Genomic DNA, 18761 nt, shown 5'->3' with positions numbered 1-18761 from the left:
AAAATGGTCCCCAAATAGCCCAACAACTACGATCAATGATCGGTTCACTTGGATAAGAGTACACAGTCCAGTCAATGTAAATTAGCCCATTCCTTATGGAGCCATCATCAGCTTGCACAGTGCCCTGTTAACAGATTGGGTTCATGGTTTCGTGAGGTCTGCGCCACACTAGAACCTTACCGTCCTTACCATCAGCTCTTACCAACTGAAATCGGGGCTCATCGAACAAGGCCATAGTTTTCGAGTCGATATGGTCTCGAGCTCTGGAGAGGCGCTACAGACGATGTTGTGCTGTTAGCAAAGGTACTCGCATCGGATATCTTCCGCCATTGCCCGTTAACTCCAAATTTCGCCGCACTGCCCTAACGCATACGTCCGTCGTACGTCCCGCATTGATTTCTGCAGTTATTTCATGCAGAGTTGCTTTGTTAGCACCGATAACTTTACGCAAATCCCGTTCCTCTCTTTCGCTAAGTGAAGGCCGTCAGCCGCTGTGTTGTCGGAGGTGAGAAATAATACCTGAAATTTGGCATTCTCGGCACACTCTTGACACTGTAGATTTCGGAATTTTGAATTCCGTAACAATTACCGAAATGGAAGCACTTGGACAAAAAATTTGTTTACTACAAGTGCAAAACAGAAGAAGTAGAGATTATAGTTTGTGAGATGAATCATCCGTTATGATTCCTCGAAGGCATAAAATGGAACAAGTGTCTCAGTTCGGTGGTGCCAAAAAACTTCAGCAGAGAAACACATGAAAGAAAAAATTCGGTTATTATCATTGCTTCCATCAGTATTATTTCATAACATGAATGCAGAATCGCCAGCATGAAAATATTTTCTACAAAATACGAGGGCGTATAATGCTTGTTTTCAAATTCCATCTTCTGGTGCTGTGTTCACGAACAGTGAAGAAGATCACTATCCTGATAAAATAGAAGAGTGTCATAGCGCGAGATCTTTATTACTATATCATTAAGCAAATATAAGTGGACCGTGATAAGAAATCATTAAAAACCTGCAGAGAAAGGGTTAGTGATATCTATGGCGCAACGGCAGAAGCGTTACATACAAAAGTTTCGTATTTTTCACGCAGAATCCGAAGCTGAAATAGAAATCCTATTTAAGATTTCAATATGTGGAGCGAATAGGGAAAGAAAGCTGCACAATACAGCTCGGTAACCGAATGGTGGCTAAAACATGCCAAACCAAAAATAACGAAAACGTTTCAAACTCACGCAAGAGAACATTATTCGTGGCAAAAGAATACAACTGAATTTTATTTTACTTGCCCCAGGCACCTATACAAATTAGATGACTTGGTAATAGAAAATTACTTACAGATGAAAAAAATAAAGCAAAACTTTTTGGAACTCAAGAGGTAGCAGTCAGAAGACTATAAAATAAGGTCTAGGCCGCAGAATGTGACAGAGCAAGAAGAACTATGCTCGACGCAGTCCTTTAAATTACAAGAGGGAAGAGGAAAATCGTAACACACATCAAGGTAAGTGATGTCACCACGCGTCTGAAGGGAAACGAAATCCAAACCTCAATCCATAAACACGTGGAAGAGCTGCTGGCGGTAATACATGCCGATTGTGGAATACAGCAAGAATTACTACAAAACCTCTAAATACGATTAAGTGCTGCTGAAGTCGAAAACCTCTTGCAGGAAATTGATGATATGTAACGTGAATACGTTCTGTCATGCCCCTAAAAATAAATCACCAGAACCCGACGGTCTCAAGGCAGAATTTTACTGTTTTCCAAGAACAATTGAAACCTAAGTTATTATGTATGTATAATGAATTACTGTAACCGAATTTTAATGTCCTAAAGATTTCATGGTAGGCATCACTGTGTTTTGATCCCTAAACACCAAAGAAGCAATTTTATTGATGATTTTAGACCGCTTGCTTTACGAAACAGTGACTGTAAAATCATGGCACAAATTATTTCCCAAGGACTTAAAACACTGGGGCACGCAGTTATCGGTCGGTACCAGACGAGCTCCAGTACTGACAGAAAGGTCATTCACAACTTATGTGAGTACAGAGGTGTCATTGCTACAACAGATGCTTGCAAGATCAAGTGTGCTTTAATATCACTTGATTTTGCAAAGACATTCGACAGAGTTAACCACTAATATGTTATGGGGATTTCCACCACAGTTTACTAACTTAACACGTGAAATTCTCAGTAAAGGAGTTACAACACTAATGATTAATGGCCAGCTGACTAAGGACATTAAAATAAACAGCTCGTTGGGAGAGGGTTGTCCGATATCGATGGCACTATTTGAGATCATCATTGAACCTTTACTTGCCACATTGGCCTAATGTTTACGAGGCTTAACCATCAATGGACACAAGATCGTTTTTAATGCCTATGCGCGGAAGATCACGAAGGTCTTCAGATAAATGATAAAGACGAACTTGCCTCAGGAGTGAAGCTGAATAAAAGGAAGTTTTGTATTACCAATACAGGACGCGGCACATCTCTGCACCACGGCCAGCTGATACCACTCTCTAAAATGAAATGCCTAGGGTTTTAATACAGAAGGAGCATAAGGCACACGATCGCTGTTAACTACAGATCTTCCTGCGAGCATGCGTGCCTTTTTACAGACGCACTCTATCGGGAAACTTCATGAAATAAAGAAAGTAACCTTAGCAAACGCCTAAATAACGTCAAATATAAATTGTGCTGGATAAGTGTTGGCGATATCGCAAGAGACGCTGAAGCGAATCATGTCAGATTTAGGCCATTTTATCACACGAAAATATGTATTTGAAGTCAAGTATTATTGCTAAGATTACGTTTAAACATAATAGGTGTTAAAAACAAGTCACTAGTGTTATATGTCAGTAACACATACAAACAGCGGAGAACCCAGTCGAACAGTTTAACAGCACGCGTGTTAAATGAAATAGCGCCGACCAGTCTGCAACCTCCCATTAATGTACAACATACTCCGAATGAACTGTTCAACCTCAAAACCTTTTTAATTGAGGTAAGTGACATGAAGTCAAACATCCCAGAAAAGGAGCTCGCGACGGTGAAGACAGTTTATAGGCAGCTGATGGAAAACAGGAACAGGAACATTATCGAACAAAAATACCCAAACTACAGGTGGCCAGTACTCTGAAAGAATATACAATTCCGTGAACTGCCAACGATAGTGAAAGCAACTTGGTACCGAGCAGTGAACAGAAAAATACCAAATCAAAGCTTCAGACCATGCACGTGGTGGACTGACCACTGTGCGTAACGTACAACTTAATAGTTGATGAAGAACATGTACACCAGTGTTGAAGATGTCTGGACTCTCATTCGACAAACGATGGCAACCATCACAAGAACTTCCCCGAATTACACTATATGACCAAAGTATCCGGACACCTGGCATAAAATGACTTACAAGTTCGTGGCGCTCACCAACGGTACTGCTGGAATGCAGTATGGTGTTGGCCCACCCTTAGCCTTGATGACAGTTTACACTCTAGCAGGCATATGTTCAATCAGATGCTGGAAGGTTTCTTGGAAAATGGCGGCCCTTCCTTCACGGAGTGCTGCACTGAGGAGAGGTATCGGTGAGGCCTGGCACGAAGTCGGCGTTCCAGCAGGACTAAGTGCATGCCAGTCCATTACAGGGATGTTATCGTCGTGTAACGACTCCGCCACAGGCCGTGCATTACGAACAGGTACTCCATCGTGTTGAAAGATGCAGTCGCCATCAACGAATTGTTCTTCAACAGTGGGAAGCAAGAAGGTACTTAAAACATCAGTTAGGCATGTGCTGTGATAGTGCCATACAAAACAACAAGGGTGCAAGCCCCCTCCATGAAAAATACGACCACACCCTAACACCACTGGCCTGTACGCTTTTGTGCTGTACGTGTCCCTTCACGTTTCCACTTCACTATCACATCGGAAACAGTGGACCTAGGGGTGTTTAGGAGTGTGGAAATCCCGCGTACAGACGTATGACGCAAGTGACATCCAATCATCTGACCACGTTCGAAGTCCGTGAGTTTCGCGGAGCGCCCCATTCTGCTTTCTCACGATGTCTAATGACTACTGAGGTCACTGATATGGAGTACCTGGCAGTATGTGAGAATATAATGCACCTAACGTGCGTTTTCGTGGGTGTCCGGATACTTTTGATCACATAATGTACATTACTCCTGATGACTTTTTGTTTCCAGACTCAGTTCCGTATCCTAAGGCACAACTGAATTCCGTTAACACGCTGAAGAGACATTCACGCCATTACTTAATATCAGACGCTACCAAAAGTAAGTATGAGTTCTGTGTATATGTTGCATCCCAACTCCATCTACTTGCAACAACAAGAACTTTTATGAATAACTTTTCCAGATTCGTAGAAGTAATTCTAAGATAAAAAGATTACACTGAATCAGGAATTAAGATTTTACAGCAAGAACATAAACCAGAAAAAATTACGTCTCTCTTCATATTCACAGAGACAGGTTTTTCTTATTAATTTTTTCGTATTATACGTTTTAACTTCAGTTATTACGTTTCTTTCCGTGTTTTAAAGGCGAGAAGGCGCCTTAAATTATTTTAATCATGTTGTTGTTGTGGTCTTCAGTCCTGAGACTGGTTTGATGCAGTTCTCCATGCTATTCTATCCTGTGCAAGCTTCTTCATCTCCCAGTACCTACTGCAACCTACATCCTTCTGAATCTGCTTCGTGTATTCATCTCTTGGTCTCCCTCTACGATTTTTACCCTCCACGCTGCCCTCCAATACTAAATTGGTGATCCCTTGATACCTCAGAACATGTCCTACCAACCGATCCTTTCTTCTGGTCAAGCTGTGCCACAAACTTCTCTTCTCCCCAATCCTATTCAATACTTCCTCATTAGTTATGTGATCTACCCATCTAAACTTCAGCATTCTTCTGTAGCACCACATTTCGAAAGCTTCTATTCTCTTCTTGTCCAAACTATTTATCGTCCATGTTTCACTTCCATACATGGCAACACTCCATACAAATACTTTCAGAAATGACTTCCTGACACTTAAATCTACACTCGATGTTAACAAATTTCTCTTCTTCAGAAACACGTGACTTTCACATTCGCTAGAAGCCCTATCAGAGACTCTTCGACACCAGGAGGAGATGTGTATATTTAATTTTTGGCCATTTTTTTTTTACAACAAACGTATTTAGTTCCCGAAAACGTCGAAAACGATGGGTACGTCATTACACAAGAGACGCAGCAATAATGAATCAATGCCCTTATAAAACACAAACAGGTGAGGCTCAGGTTCGACTCTCCACCACAGGTCAGAGATTTTATCCGCTCAGGGAGTGGATGTTGCGTTGTCCTCATCAATGTTTCATCCCCTTCGACGCGCTAGTCGCCGTAGTGGCGTCAAATAGAAATACTTGCACTAGGCTACCGAACAACCTCTGGTGGTGTATCTCAGCCAATAATGCCATACGATGATTTCATTTCATCTGAGATGAACCATGAGACAGAACAGTACAAGATATCTGAGGTAATACAGGGTTAGTGGGAAGCGCATCAGTTATACTTTCTGGGGGTTTTCGGCAGACGCTTCCAATTATTCCAAAACCAACTCGAGCAAGTGACATGAATGCATGTTTTAAGTAATCATTTTTTCACCTCGAATGAATAAAATACAATTAAGAACAAATATGAGAGTCCGACTTTCCATTGATGAATAAGCGAGATATTTTGCCAGAAAACTCTTACAGACTGGTGAATGCACTCATCCTGTTGGCTATGTAACTAGCCAAACTGAACTTACAAATGACCTGTGTAACATTGTCAGCAGTCCATATGAATCATTAGATAAAGTTTATTCGAAACTCATTCAAAATTACTCAGATTTAAATCGGGTATCTGAAAGAGCCATTTTAGCAGTAAGAAATGAAGCAGTTGAAAAAATAGTTCAAAATTCAAAATAATATGCCTGGCGAGAAAAAGAATATGTAGATCAATTGATTCAATGGTTGGTGCCTACGAAACTGTTAATTCTCAAAACGAATTTTTGAGTTGAGTGCATCTGTCAGGAATGCCTTTGCAAGTTTTAAGATTAAAAATAGCTCACTAATTATTTTGTTGACAAATTTAGATTAGCCAAAACTTTTAAAGGAAAAATTATGACCGTGAAACACTTATCAAACAATATAACTGAAGCAAAAATAATGTCAGAAAATGATAAAGAAAAAACAACATTTATACAAATGATTCCGCTCATATCTACCGAACATCTGTCTCAATTCAAAAGACTGCGATTTCCAATAAGAGTAGCATTTAAAATCTGTATAACGTTCAGGTACAAGTAGCTTGTCGTAGAGTGGGAAACCAAAGAATTTATGCAGGGTGAACCAAAATTCGAGCACTCGGACGCCACAACGCAATTCCTTGGATACTAACTGCACAAAAACGTTGTTTACAACATATCATCCCGCGCATATTTTCGGTAGAAAACGGACGTCATATGAAGGCAACTTGACAATAGTGTAATCCCACTTGCGAGAAGTGCTTCGTTGTTAGAACAGTGGATGGAGTTCTGTGTTCGAATTCTCGAGTTAAAGCGTTCGATTCTGGGTCTAGGCGTTTTATTACTTATGATTTCCGAATTTGACACTAGTTCGTAAGCAAATATTGTAACAGAATAACTTAAGTAAGTGTGAAATAAAGTGAAGGTAAAGCAGAGTTTTCATTTAGTAAATTAAATACGAGTACAACTGTTTAAGAGTTCCACCAGCCTCAGTCTAAAGCCCATTCCACTGCGTGTGGTCAACGGCTAACAAAGAATCTAAATCTGTAGCCTTGATCGCAAACACATGCGTATTCAGTAGCGGTCGACTCGAAGGTAAGTTAGTTTGAATCCTGATGGTGGCAAATTTTCATGGCCAATATTTGGCCCACAAGATGTGAAGAAGTTCTGATCACCATTCACTGTGACAATGTTCTGCATCAAATTTCAAACCTCTCCTCAGTGACTCATGAACCGAGAGCATGTGTCAATGTTGGTTACATTTGATAGCCTACATATATTATGTACAGGGTGAATCACCTAAAACTTGCACCGCAGATTCTGCGGAAATGGAAAGGGCTATCGATGACAAAATGGATTGGTATTCAGGGACTCGTATTTTTAGCCGATCAACTGATTGTAATAATACTTAGAAAGTGTATTTTTTGTGCAAACATACAAAATACTGTCTCGTAAATGACTAGCACCAGACTGCTGCAACAAACACCACCGACATTTTAATTTTCCCTACTTTTAGTTTTTTAAGTCAATAGGCACTGTTCCACTTAAAAAGTATATTTTGCACAAAAAATACACTTTCTAAGTACTATTACAATCTTTTGCTTGGCTAACAGTACGAGCCAATGACTATCAATCCATTCTGCAAAAACCGCACATAAATAGTAGTTTTCATTTCCGTAATATTTGCAGCGCTTTGAATAGTGCTTGTGGTCATGGAGTTGAGAGTGTTTGAAGTGGTCGATATCATATTGTGGTGATCACGAGGGCATATTTCGTCTCTTTATCGTCAATGTATATTTCAAGAGAATAAATTGGAGTTTAATCTAATGTTCTCGAGCCTTGACGAATGTTATTCTATGATAAAGAATGCTTTCTAATGATCTAAAGTATTCTCTTCGAATGTTCTACTGCGCTCCACAGTGTTCTAGAATATCCTGGAGTATTCTTTAATGTTTCCTAGGTTCATAAATGTTTTAGAATCTTCTGCAATACTCCAATAGGGTTCCATAGAGTTCTCCTTAACGTTCTCGAATATCTATGAATGTTTTGGGACGTCTACAGTGTTCTACAAAGGAACGAAAAAGAGAGTGGCAGGGTAGGGTTTACGTTGTTTCGAATGTCTGTATTGCAGAATACTTTATTGGATTTGAGAGTATTAGTGAGCATTAGAAAGTATTTTTGAATGTGCAGTACTAATATTTCTTACGATTTTCTTGAATTTTAATTTTCATCATGTTGCAGAATATTTTCAAGTGCTCTGGAATGTTCATAGAAACAAATCAAAATAAAGACCAAGAACAGTGGGTGTTTCTCAACTAGTTTGTAAACAAAAAGAGAACAGCATACAAATTACACGAATAATTTAGTATGGGAGTAATAAATGTATCGCTAACTGAAATTGACCTCTATAGTTCAAACACAGAATGTGATACTCCAGGTGTGTGAGAACAACCAACTTCAGAACATTTCGCAGTATCCTCTTCGATTTAATGACACTCTGCACTCACACCAGCAACAACTTCCATTTCTACGCCAAATAAACTGAGATTCAATGTAGACTAGAACCTACTGCACATCATAGTTTTAATCAATGAGTAGGCCCAAACATAAAAAAGCATAAATTGTTCCCTTCTTTTCAAAGATGTAATACACCTTGAATAAAGAAGGCCAAGAGAGATAAAAAATTACAGAGATACCACCGAAAAATTCAGCTCTCACTGCCGACATAACAAGTGCAGAAATAGAAGAAGCCATACTAAAAGCGAAGAACAGTGCGCCAGGAGTACATGGCATAAAGCGGCACTTAATCCCCCAAGTATCCAGAGAAAAATATCGTCACAAGCCTATAAAGACTGTCAGTCAAAGTTAGGCTACATCCCAGAACAGTGAAAGCAGGCTAAAACTATCACACTACCAAAACCACGCAAGCCACCTAATGATCCACGATCATATTGGCCTATTTTGAGAAGATTATCAACGATAGACTCACGATATTCGCCGAAAAAACGAACATCATGCCAGACTGGCAAGCGGGATTCCGCAAGCACCAGTCAACCGTCGACCCAATAGTGCCATTTTGTAGTGGCGTGACTAGAGGTCTCAATAGTCAGGACTGTACATCTACACTTTTCTTACACATTGAAAGGGCGTTCGACACGGTGTGGCACTCTTATCGAATATCATAGACAGCTCTCCTCAAGAACAGTCGTTAATGAGTCCCAATCGAACCCTTCCGGCCAGAGTCGGGTGAACAACAGGGGGCCAACTTCTTTTCTTGCTATTTTGAAAATTTGTAGAAAGGTCTTATGGGACCTAACTGCTGAGGTCATCGGTCGCTAAGCTTACACTACCTAATCTAAGTTAAACTAACTTACGCTAAGGACGACACACACACTGAAAAGACTTTCTGGTACTTGTGTTTGTGGAGGGAAGACTACGTTTTCATGCTATGACTTTCGGTGAAGACCAACAACAAACTACGGGGTCCTTCTCCTTAGTTATATTTACCTTCTTTAATTAAGAGAGCAAACAGACATTTATTCGGTTATTCGCACATCGAATTAATTAAATATTTGTAACTTTGACTGGCGCGACCAGCTATTTATTTGCTGATGAACCTGTAAGCAAATAATGTCTCAGAATTTCAGTAAGTACTGCCAGTTTCCGATCACTTGCTTATATTCATCGTCAACTATCGGTTATTAAATTAGGTGCTAATATTTTCTTTTCAACCGGTCCCACAGCGTAGAATACGTCATAATACGACATGTTATAATGAACAATAACAGGTAAACTGCAAATAGTTTAATTAGTATTGTTTTTCTTTACTTTTGCAACTTTTACTGTCAGTTCATTGTATTTTCTTCTTGGAAGTTTTGCCATATCGATGGCATCTTTCGTTGTAGCTATTACGTGTTCAATGGATGTGTTGTGAAGTTTTAGGTCCATGTTGTACTACAGACCTTTGTTAAGCTGATTTATTACTTCACCTGTAAATTAAACTATTACTTAGGTGAAAGTGAGCTACATACAGTTTTTCGCTCAATTCTTCGTTGTCACGTAGCTTGTTCTTGATTTCTTGTTTTATCCATATTGTAGCTTCGATGTTCTTGATGTGTGTCACTAAATTGGACTTTGTACTTGCTTTGTACATATATGTGACTGAATAGTTTTGTGTTTTAAAAAAATACGGATTAAACTATTTGCAGCTTACCTGAAATTATTTATTCTAAAAATTAGGAACTAATGTTTCAGATGAATATTGGAACGCCCCCTCCTTATGTAGCACCGCCATCTGTAAGCAGACTTTGAGAATATGCCATGTTCTCTGCTATTTTTAATTATTGCAGAAATCAACTGCTCAGTTAAGTTTCCCGCAGTATGAAGATCGCTATTGTTCACCACTGTGCACCCAAAAGCTCAACTCTGCTCATGAACAATTCCTTATTGTGTTTCAGATCCTATAATAAGGTCTTAAAGTTCGTATTTTGTCAGTGAACGACAGTTTAGAAATCAGACATATATTTTTTTGGAGAGAAAACACGAAACCCGTGTGTCAGTTCGTTGGATGTCGTAAAAAACAGCAGCAAGGCGTGTTTCCGTTAAAAGAACAAAAAACTTATGAATGGGGTTTGGCAGGAGCTTTGGAGCCTGATGATGAACTGCCAATGCTAGTCCCATGTCTTCGAGTTCTCGATTGTTTCAATTTACTAGTGCATGTATTTAAGTAGTAATCTCACCACCATAGCGGAGACCACAAATACTCGAAAAATATTGTTGGGTTTAAGTAGTAACATTAGGTATATTAAAAACAACAATAAGATGAAACCGACATGTCGACATCTTTGCAGCGGTCTTCATCATGATGACACTGTCCGATATCGAACAGGATTTTATTAACAGACGTGCAGCAGTCGTTTAAATCTCGCATCATCTCCTAAACTGAGTGCACGTTACGCGGTTTGGGACGGCAAGCTCGTTGATACATTGTTGCTACTGGAAAGTAATAGGCTGTACGTTGGCATCGGGTTCCATTTCTCCTTTGCTGCCATTCCTATAAATGTAGATAACAGTCGAGGAATCAGCACTACTATCTACACGATACGGACACACACTTTCACATGCTTCTTCTTTATGATCTGTTCCAAGATCACTTGTGGAAATGAATCGTAATGTTCGTAATAGTAGCCCATGTGACCCACTAATTGACACTGAATTCGAAATAGAAGTCCAGTGATCCACTATGTTAACTGAATTAAGATTCGTCTTCTTCCGTTCTAAAAACACTGAGACCGCCATAACGTAGATCTTCCTAATGTTTCCTCAACGTTCCAAGTTATCGAAATATCTTAAGTGATAGTGCGACTGTTCTGCGTTATGGTTTTAACTTAACCCTATTTTTAATGGGATAATGATTTTTTACGAAATAATTCGAATAGGACGTAACATTACTTGTGGTTTCCAGTTAATCTTTTCGCTAAAAGAAGGCGACTGTTATTAATCAAAAGGTACCATGCTGCCTGTTCAGCATACTTGTCATTCCGGTATACTATGAAGGGCGTTCAATAAGTAATGCATCACTTTTTTTCTGAAAGCAGATTAGTTTTATTCAGAATTCCAATACATTACATTATTCCTCACTCTTTTGGCAACAAAATCCTATTTTTCAACACAATCTTTGTCCAGTGCAACAGCCTTACGCCACCTTACTGGGAGGGCGTCTATGTCAGTATGGTACCAGTCTATTGGTCGACGTTGGAGCCAACATCTTGCTGCAACAGTATCCTCCCCGTCATCCACGTACTTACGAGCAGCCCCGTAACGAGCAAGCAATCTTCTGTTAGGCGGTGAAGATCCCAGCGGGTACACACACCTCTGAGTACCCCACTGGTGGAAGACTGTGACAGGGGGGGGACGTCCAGTTGTGCAGCGAGGTGTGTGATTCTGATCCGTCGATCACCTCGAATGAGAGTGTCCTCACGTTCCAGCATTTCAGGAGTCACAGCTGAGTGCAGCCGGCCGGCACGCGGGAGATCGGACTGGTATGCGCAATCTTACTGCAATGATAATGACAGACGCCTCTTCCAACGACTCCCCATGCTTTTGTTCACTGTCAGGGCTCAGTAGGCATTCTGCAAGCGCCTATGAATATCTGTGATGTTCTGGTTTTCTATCAAAAGAAACTTAAAGACCGCTCTCTGATTGAAATGCATCTCCGTTACAGACGTCGAATTGAAGGGTACGTATAGTACCGCCACCGATTTAAACTTCATGAAACTATAGTGGCTGACGTGGGAATATTGCACGATATCCCACAACAAATTCCGCATATTTTCAACCGAAACTGGCTAAGAAAAAAAGTGTTACATTACTTATTGAACGCTCCTCCAGTTAGATATGATCACGTTACGTAATCTCTCTCATCAACATATTTGGCAACCTCTGAAAAGAGCATGCACTGTAGATAACGTAGAGCCACTCCATCGCTGACGTAAATTAAGGCAGTTTAGTAATGTATACATGGCAGTCCTTTGCATGCAATGAGCGCCGTAAGAGTGGTCGATTTGGAGACTTGACATTGCCAGAAAGGAGCCATCGAGTGTGACAGTGCCCATGACCACACTGTAAAAAATGGCTCTGAGCACTATGGGACTTAACTTCTGAGGCCATCAGTCCCCTAGAACTTAGAACTAATTAAACCTAACTAACCTAAGGACATCACACACATCCATGCCCGAGGCAGGATTCGAACCTGCGACCGTAGCGGTCGCGCGGTTCCAGACTGTAGCGCCTAGAACCGCTCGGCCATCCCAGCCGGCCCACACTGTAAATTTAAGATATGTTAGTGTCCAGTACAGACTGCCCAACGCTTCCACATGGAATCGTGTACCATTCACAGCCATGTCACACGCCATAAGAACAGTAACCGTAAAAAGAATTTAACCGACAGTAACTGGATAATAGTGCTACACCTTGTCAATGATAATCAGTTTCAAACCGGACAACAGTCGTTGTCAGTGAATATAGGTCCATCTCAACCAGCTTCCGGGCGAACATCGTGAAGATGACAGTATTCAGTGGATTTTTGGGGTAAAATAGCCCTCAAAAGGCTGTTGTTTACAGTGGCGTGTAAAGCTGCAAATCTTCAGCGGGCCAAACAACACCGAAACTGCACAGCAACTGCCTGTAGAAGGCATCCAGTGCACCAATGTCCCAATGAGGGGTTTAGTCAGCAGTCTGCATAGGGTATAGACCAGGCTAGAGATGTTTATGTGTGTTATGATGCTGTTATCTATCACGATATGGGCCCATTCATTCAGGTGACCGTGAATATGAACCACACTTTTATATAATATATTCAGTGACCACTTGCTGTCCTTACTTCTACATCTTTAGAACTAGTATCCTGAGGACACTTCCATCTTTCGGGATTATAACAGTCGCATTCTCTGACCTGCACGCATATGTTCCTGGCTTCAGGAACACGCGATTTGCCAAGTAAATAACCTGGTCTCAACCCCACAGAAAAGGTCTGTGTCACTTTCTAGCAGCGAGTGAAACGTAATGTTCAACATCTCTTAAATTTTGTGGCTCTAAAGGATCTAAGTACCAGCTTCAGCTAGATGCGGCACACATGATAAGACTTGTCGACTCTCTTCGTCACCGAATTGAAATCATTATCAAGGTTACTGGCGGTTATATACGGTATTAGCGTCATGTGCTCTGGGAGAGACTAATTTTTTCTTCACACCCTTCATACGTCTGGGTAGTATAGCGCATACTACATTTTTATAGTTATTTTGGCCTATCGCTACATGTTAAAACATATTATCTCCCATTCTTCATTTGTACTCTACAGTAAGGTGACAGAAGTAACGAGTAACCTCCTAATATCGTGTCGGACCTACTTTAGTGCGGCGTAGTGCAGAAATTCGACGTTACATGGACTCAACAAGGCTTTGGAAGTCCCCTGCAGAAATACTGAGACATGCTGTCTCTATAGCGGTTCGTAAGTGTGAAAGTGTTGCCGCTGCAGGATGTTGTGCACGAACTGAACTCTCAATTGTGTGTCAGAAATGTTCGATGGTATTCATGTTGGGTGTTCTGAGTGGCCAAATCATTCGCACGAATTGTCCAGATTGTTCTTCAATACAGTCGCGAACAACTGTGACCCAGTGACATGACATCGTTGTTTGAATTTATGAAGTCCTTGAATACAGTGAATGGTGTCCTAGTAGCCGAACATAAGCATTTACTGTCAATGATCGGTTCAGTTTGAACAGAGAACCCAGTCCATTCCATGTAAACACAGCCCACACAATTATGGAACCACCACCAGATTGTACACTGCCCAGCTGACAACCTGGGTCCATGTCTTCGTGGGGACTGTGCCACACTCGAACCCTTCCATCAGCTCTACCAACAAGAATCGGGACTCATCTGACCAGACTGAGGTTTTCCAGTCGTCTAGGGTCCAGCCGATATAGTCATAAGATCCAGGAGAGGATGTCGTGCTGTCAACAAAGGCATTTTCGTCGATCATCTGCTGCCATATCCCGCTGATGCCAAATTTCGCCGTACTGTCCATCCGGATACTTTAGTCGTTCTTCCCACATTGACTTCTGTGGTTATTTCACGCAATTTTGATTTTGTGTTAGCACTGACAACTCTGCACAAACGCCACTGCTCTCGGTAATTAAATGAAGGCCATCGGCCACTGCGTTGTCCGTGGTGAGAGGTAATGCCTGAAATATGGTATTCTCGGCACTTTTGACACTATGGGTCTTGGAATATTCAATTCCCTAACGATTTTCGAAATGGAATGTCCCATCCGCCTAGCTCCAACTACCACTCCGAGTTCAAAGTCTGTTAATTTCCGTCGTGCAGCTATAATCTCGTCAGCAACCTTTTCACATGAACCACCTGAGTACAAACGACAGCTCTATCAATGCACTGCACTTTTATACCCTGTGAACGCGTTACTACCGCCATCTATATATGTGAATATCGCTATCCTAAGACTTTTGTCACATTCTCACATGAAGTTCCAAAGAACATAATAAATTCTGCGCCAGTGAACACACAGGATTTATACGGTAAAGGAGCGTTACAGATTCACATCCATGCCCAAGGCGTGACTCTAATCGGATGCCTCAATTGTTTGCGTATCATGGAGGACGGCTGATTGCTTGTTACCAGAACAGTCGCAATGACGGAGGTCTGTTGTTTGGTCGTCTACAGTACAGTAACACTCCAGCAAAAGATTGCTACGCGCAGCTCATACAATCGAACCACGAAATTTAAATTTCATCTGCTGTCATGGAGGATTCAGACTCACTCAATTCGGGAAGCTTACATGGTCACTTCTTGAATGAACGTGATGCTCAATGCAGGATCTTTCCATGATGATCCAAACTTTCAGGATGAGGGGGACAAAAAAACTAACAATTTGATTCAGGGAACCCTCGTCTGGAAACGAATGAATCGGGAGCTATAAGCGACAGTAAATAATCAGATTTACCACTGGTGGTCTGAAGATAATAAAAATCAAGTGAATCACATATTTTGTAATCATTTTACTTATCTTAAAAGCTTGAGTGCACAGAAGTTGTTTCAAACAAGACGTGCCCCACCTTCTGTGCAGGCGTGACATCTATGTGTAAAGATTTGCCTTACATCAGTATTATTTGAAACTATCACTGGCACGAGCTTTCTGTAGAATGTTTCTTCTTCAGTACCAACACGCATCTCGTACATAACGATGTTATAAGAAGAAGTCTAATGGTGTCAGATCAGGTAGAAGAGTTAAGTGCGAAACAAGATTTCATCATTTTGTCTAGTTTTCAGGAAACGTCTGACACAGTAGAACACGCGAGAAGTGAGATCTAATGTTAGAAGAAAATAAGTACTCGTGTATCAAGTCTTCTGCAGAGCATTATTGGAGCTTTTTGTCGCTACGAATAATTGTGTGCTCCTACATGCTGGTCGAATTTGCGCGCTCTCTAATGTTAGCAACTAATGTCTGTCTTTAGATCTACATACATACTCCGCAAGCGAACACACAGTGAATAAGGGAGGATACCACGTACCCTGTATGTTATTCACTTTCCTGTTCCACTCTCAGATGGGGCAAAGGAAAAACGACTGTCAAATGTGCTTCAGCACAAGCCTTGATTTCTTTTATCTTGTCTTCGTGGTCCTTAAGTGAGATGTACTTGGTGGTAGATGATCTTTCTGCACTCTATCGCAGATGCCGGTCCTCTAAACTTTCTAATTAGCACTAAGCGGAAAGATCGTCTTCGCTCTAGGGCTTCCTATTTGAGTTCACGTAACATTTACGTAATGCTCGCGTGTTGATCGATACCGCTGGTAACAAATCTAGTAGCACGTCTCTGAACTGCTTCGATTGTTTCTGGATTGTCCTCGTGGGGATGCAGAACACTCAAACAGTACGCTAGAATGCGTCGTACAAGTTCTGTTCCCTGCTATGTTTATAAAAGAGGTACACTTTCCCAAAATTCTCCCAATAAACCGAAGTCTATCATTAGCGTTCCTTACAAACGACCTTACATTCTCGTTCAATTTCCTATCGCTTTGGAACGTTGCGCCTAGTTATTTAATGGACGTGACTGACAAGCAGCTTACCACTAATTTTGTATTCGAAACGTAGGACATTGTTTATGTTACTCATCTGTATTAGCTTAAGTTTTACCTCGTTTAGAGCAAGCAGTCATTCATCACACCAAACAGAAATTCTATCCAAGTCATTACATGCACCGTCCGTCCAAATAGTTCCGAGACTGGTTTTACTCCTGGTGGGTAAGGAACGTTTTATGTGGAAATAAAATTGTAAACAACCGATGTGTATCCATCCGGTCAGCTATGAGCAGGCCTCCTTAAGTAATGTAAGTGCTACCGTAGTGTGTCAAAGTTTGTGCGTAGCTAATTGCAATGGAACAAAAAGATCTCTCAATCAAATGTTCCTGTCATTCGTGACGTTTTGAAGTAGAGCAAAGTGTGTGCAATGTCTCTCCCGCGCAACTTGACTACAGGAAAAAAATAACGACGTCTGAACTGTCGCGACTTGACTGAAATGCAAAAGAGGGATGATTCTTTTCTGAATAAACCATCACCGGTGAGTACTTCAAAATGGCTCTGAGCACTATGAGACTAAACTTCTGAGGTCATCAGTCCCCTAGAACTTAGAACTACTTAAACCTAACTAACCTAAGGACATCACACACATCCATGCCCGAGGCAGGATTCGAACCTGCGACCGTAGCGGTCGCGAGGTTCCAGACTGTAGCGCCTAGAACCGCTCGGCCACCCCGGCCGGCACCGCTGAGTAGACCTTGTGTTATCAACACGAGGGATAATTCTTTTCTGAATAAACCATGACCGGTGAGTAGACCTTGTGTTATCAATACGAACTACCACAAAATGAGAAAGTGTAGAAAATCACATGAAAGATCAAGACAGCATAACCGAAATTCAAGCCAATGTGACGCGCGAGTTGAACGATATGTCAGAAAAGGGCGTTTTTGACAGTTTCACATCGTTTTATGAACGTTCTGTGTGTTGTGAACACACATGATGTATTAAAACCACCATCTTAACTTGTCTATTATTTTTATTAATCCACTATCGAAATTTTTTGGTCTGACGAGGGAACCTCCTACAGTCGCTCAAAGACGTCGCTTTCCAGTGCACTGTAGTGTCGTAAGCAAATCAGTTTGTTACGTCGTACACACAACGATTCTGAGGTTCTCGTTTTTCGTTGGGAAACTTACTCTACAACCTGTTTGGCTTCGTGAATATCGACTCAGTCTTGTCCGGAACCAGGGTTCTTTATGATAGACTGATTCATTTGTGAGTCTCCATAATCCCTCAAAGCTTGTCCATCGTCACGGAAACACCATATACACATGGTGAGGACAAGTGGTTTACGGTGAGGCGATCCGTTAAATGCGACGTGGCACGAGACGAGAGGGTTTAACGCGTGATGAATGAGAGGATTTGGTGAGGCGACGTAAAAGGGACAGGTGTATCTGTAGCGTGCCGCGGCACAGACCTGCGAGCACGACGAGCAGCAGGCGGCGTGGCATGGCGAGGCGCGGCGTGGCAGTCCGTGGCGTGGCTCGGTCTCCGCCGCTGCGCAGTGGCTGCAGCCGCGCCGGTCCGGCAGGTAATAACCCGGCCGGCGCGCGTTATGAGCTGCATACACAGGAAGCGCGCGCATCTGGGTCACGCCGCGCCACCGCGCAGCCGGCTTAACGCCACGCCGGCCGCCGGCACCTCTCCCACTCTTCCCGTACGTTACTCGCCGTAATGAGACACGTCTGGCAGCGGGCAGGACACTGCGCCAGGGGAGACCACCGTCTGTCTAGCCACTGTCCAGGCCACTAAAGGCGTCGCTGAAAGCACTGTGCGAGAAAATTTCACGCAGTGTACGAGACGCTGACGCGAAAAATGAGTTGGATTCTACACTACTGGCCATTAAAATTGCTACACCAAGAAGGAATGCAGATGATAAACGGGTATTCATTGGAAAAATATATTATACTAGAACTGACAAGTGATTATATTTTCGCGCAATTGGGGTGCATACATCCTGAAAAATTAGTACCCAGAAAAACCACCTCTGGCCGTAATAACGGCATTGATACGCCTCGGTATTGAGTCAAACAGAGCTTGCATGGCGTGTACAGGTATAGCTGCCCATGCAGCTTCAATACGATACCACAGTTCGTCAAGAATAGTGACTGGCGTACTGTGATGAGCCAGTTGCTCGGCCACCATTGACCAGACGTTTTCAATTGGTGAGAGATCTGGAGAATGTGCTGGCCAGAGCAGCAGTCGAACGTTTTCTGTATCCAGAAAGGCATGCAACATGCAACATGCGGTCGTACATCATCCTGCTGAAATGTAGGGTTTTGCAGAGATCGAATGAAGGGGAGAGCCACGGGTCGTAACACATC

General features: G+C 41.9%; 1 protein-coding gene across 1 annotated transcript in view; it reads right to left on the bottom strand.

Moving 5' to 3' along the window:
* Positions 1-17952, bottom strand: part of LOC126454983 (serine protease inhibitor dipetalogastin-like) — a 289557-nt gene extending 271605 nt beyond the window's left edge. Inside the window, exon 1 of the mRNA XM_050091141.1 lies at positions 17855-17952. Coding sequence (XP_049947098.1) covers positions 17855-17888 — 34 coding nt within the window. The 5' untranslated portion in view covers positions 17889-17952. The remainder of the gene's footprint in view (positions 1-17854) is intronic.
* Between the last annotated feature and the right edge of the window lie 809 nt (positions 17953-18761).

This window comes from Schistocerca serialis, chromosome 1 (genome assembly GCF_023864345.2).
Source record: "Schistocerca serialis cubense isolate TAMUIC-IGC-003099 chromosome 1, iqSchSeri2.2, whole genome shotgun sequence".
Taxonomy (NCBI): Eukaryota; Metazoa; Arthropoda; class Insecta; order Orthoptera; family Acrididae; genus Schistocerca; species Schistocerca serialis.
This window is presented reverse-complemented; position numbering and strand designations above follow the sequence as displayed.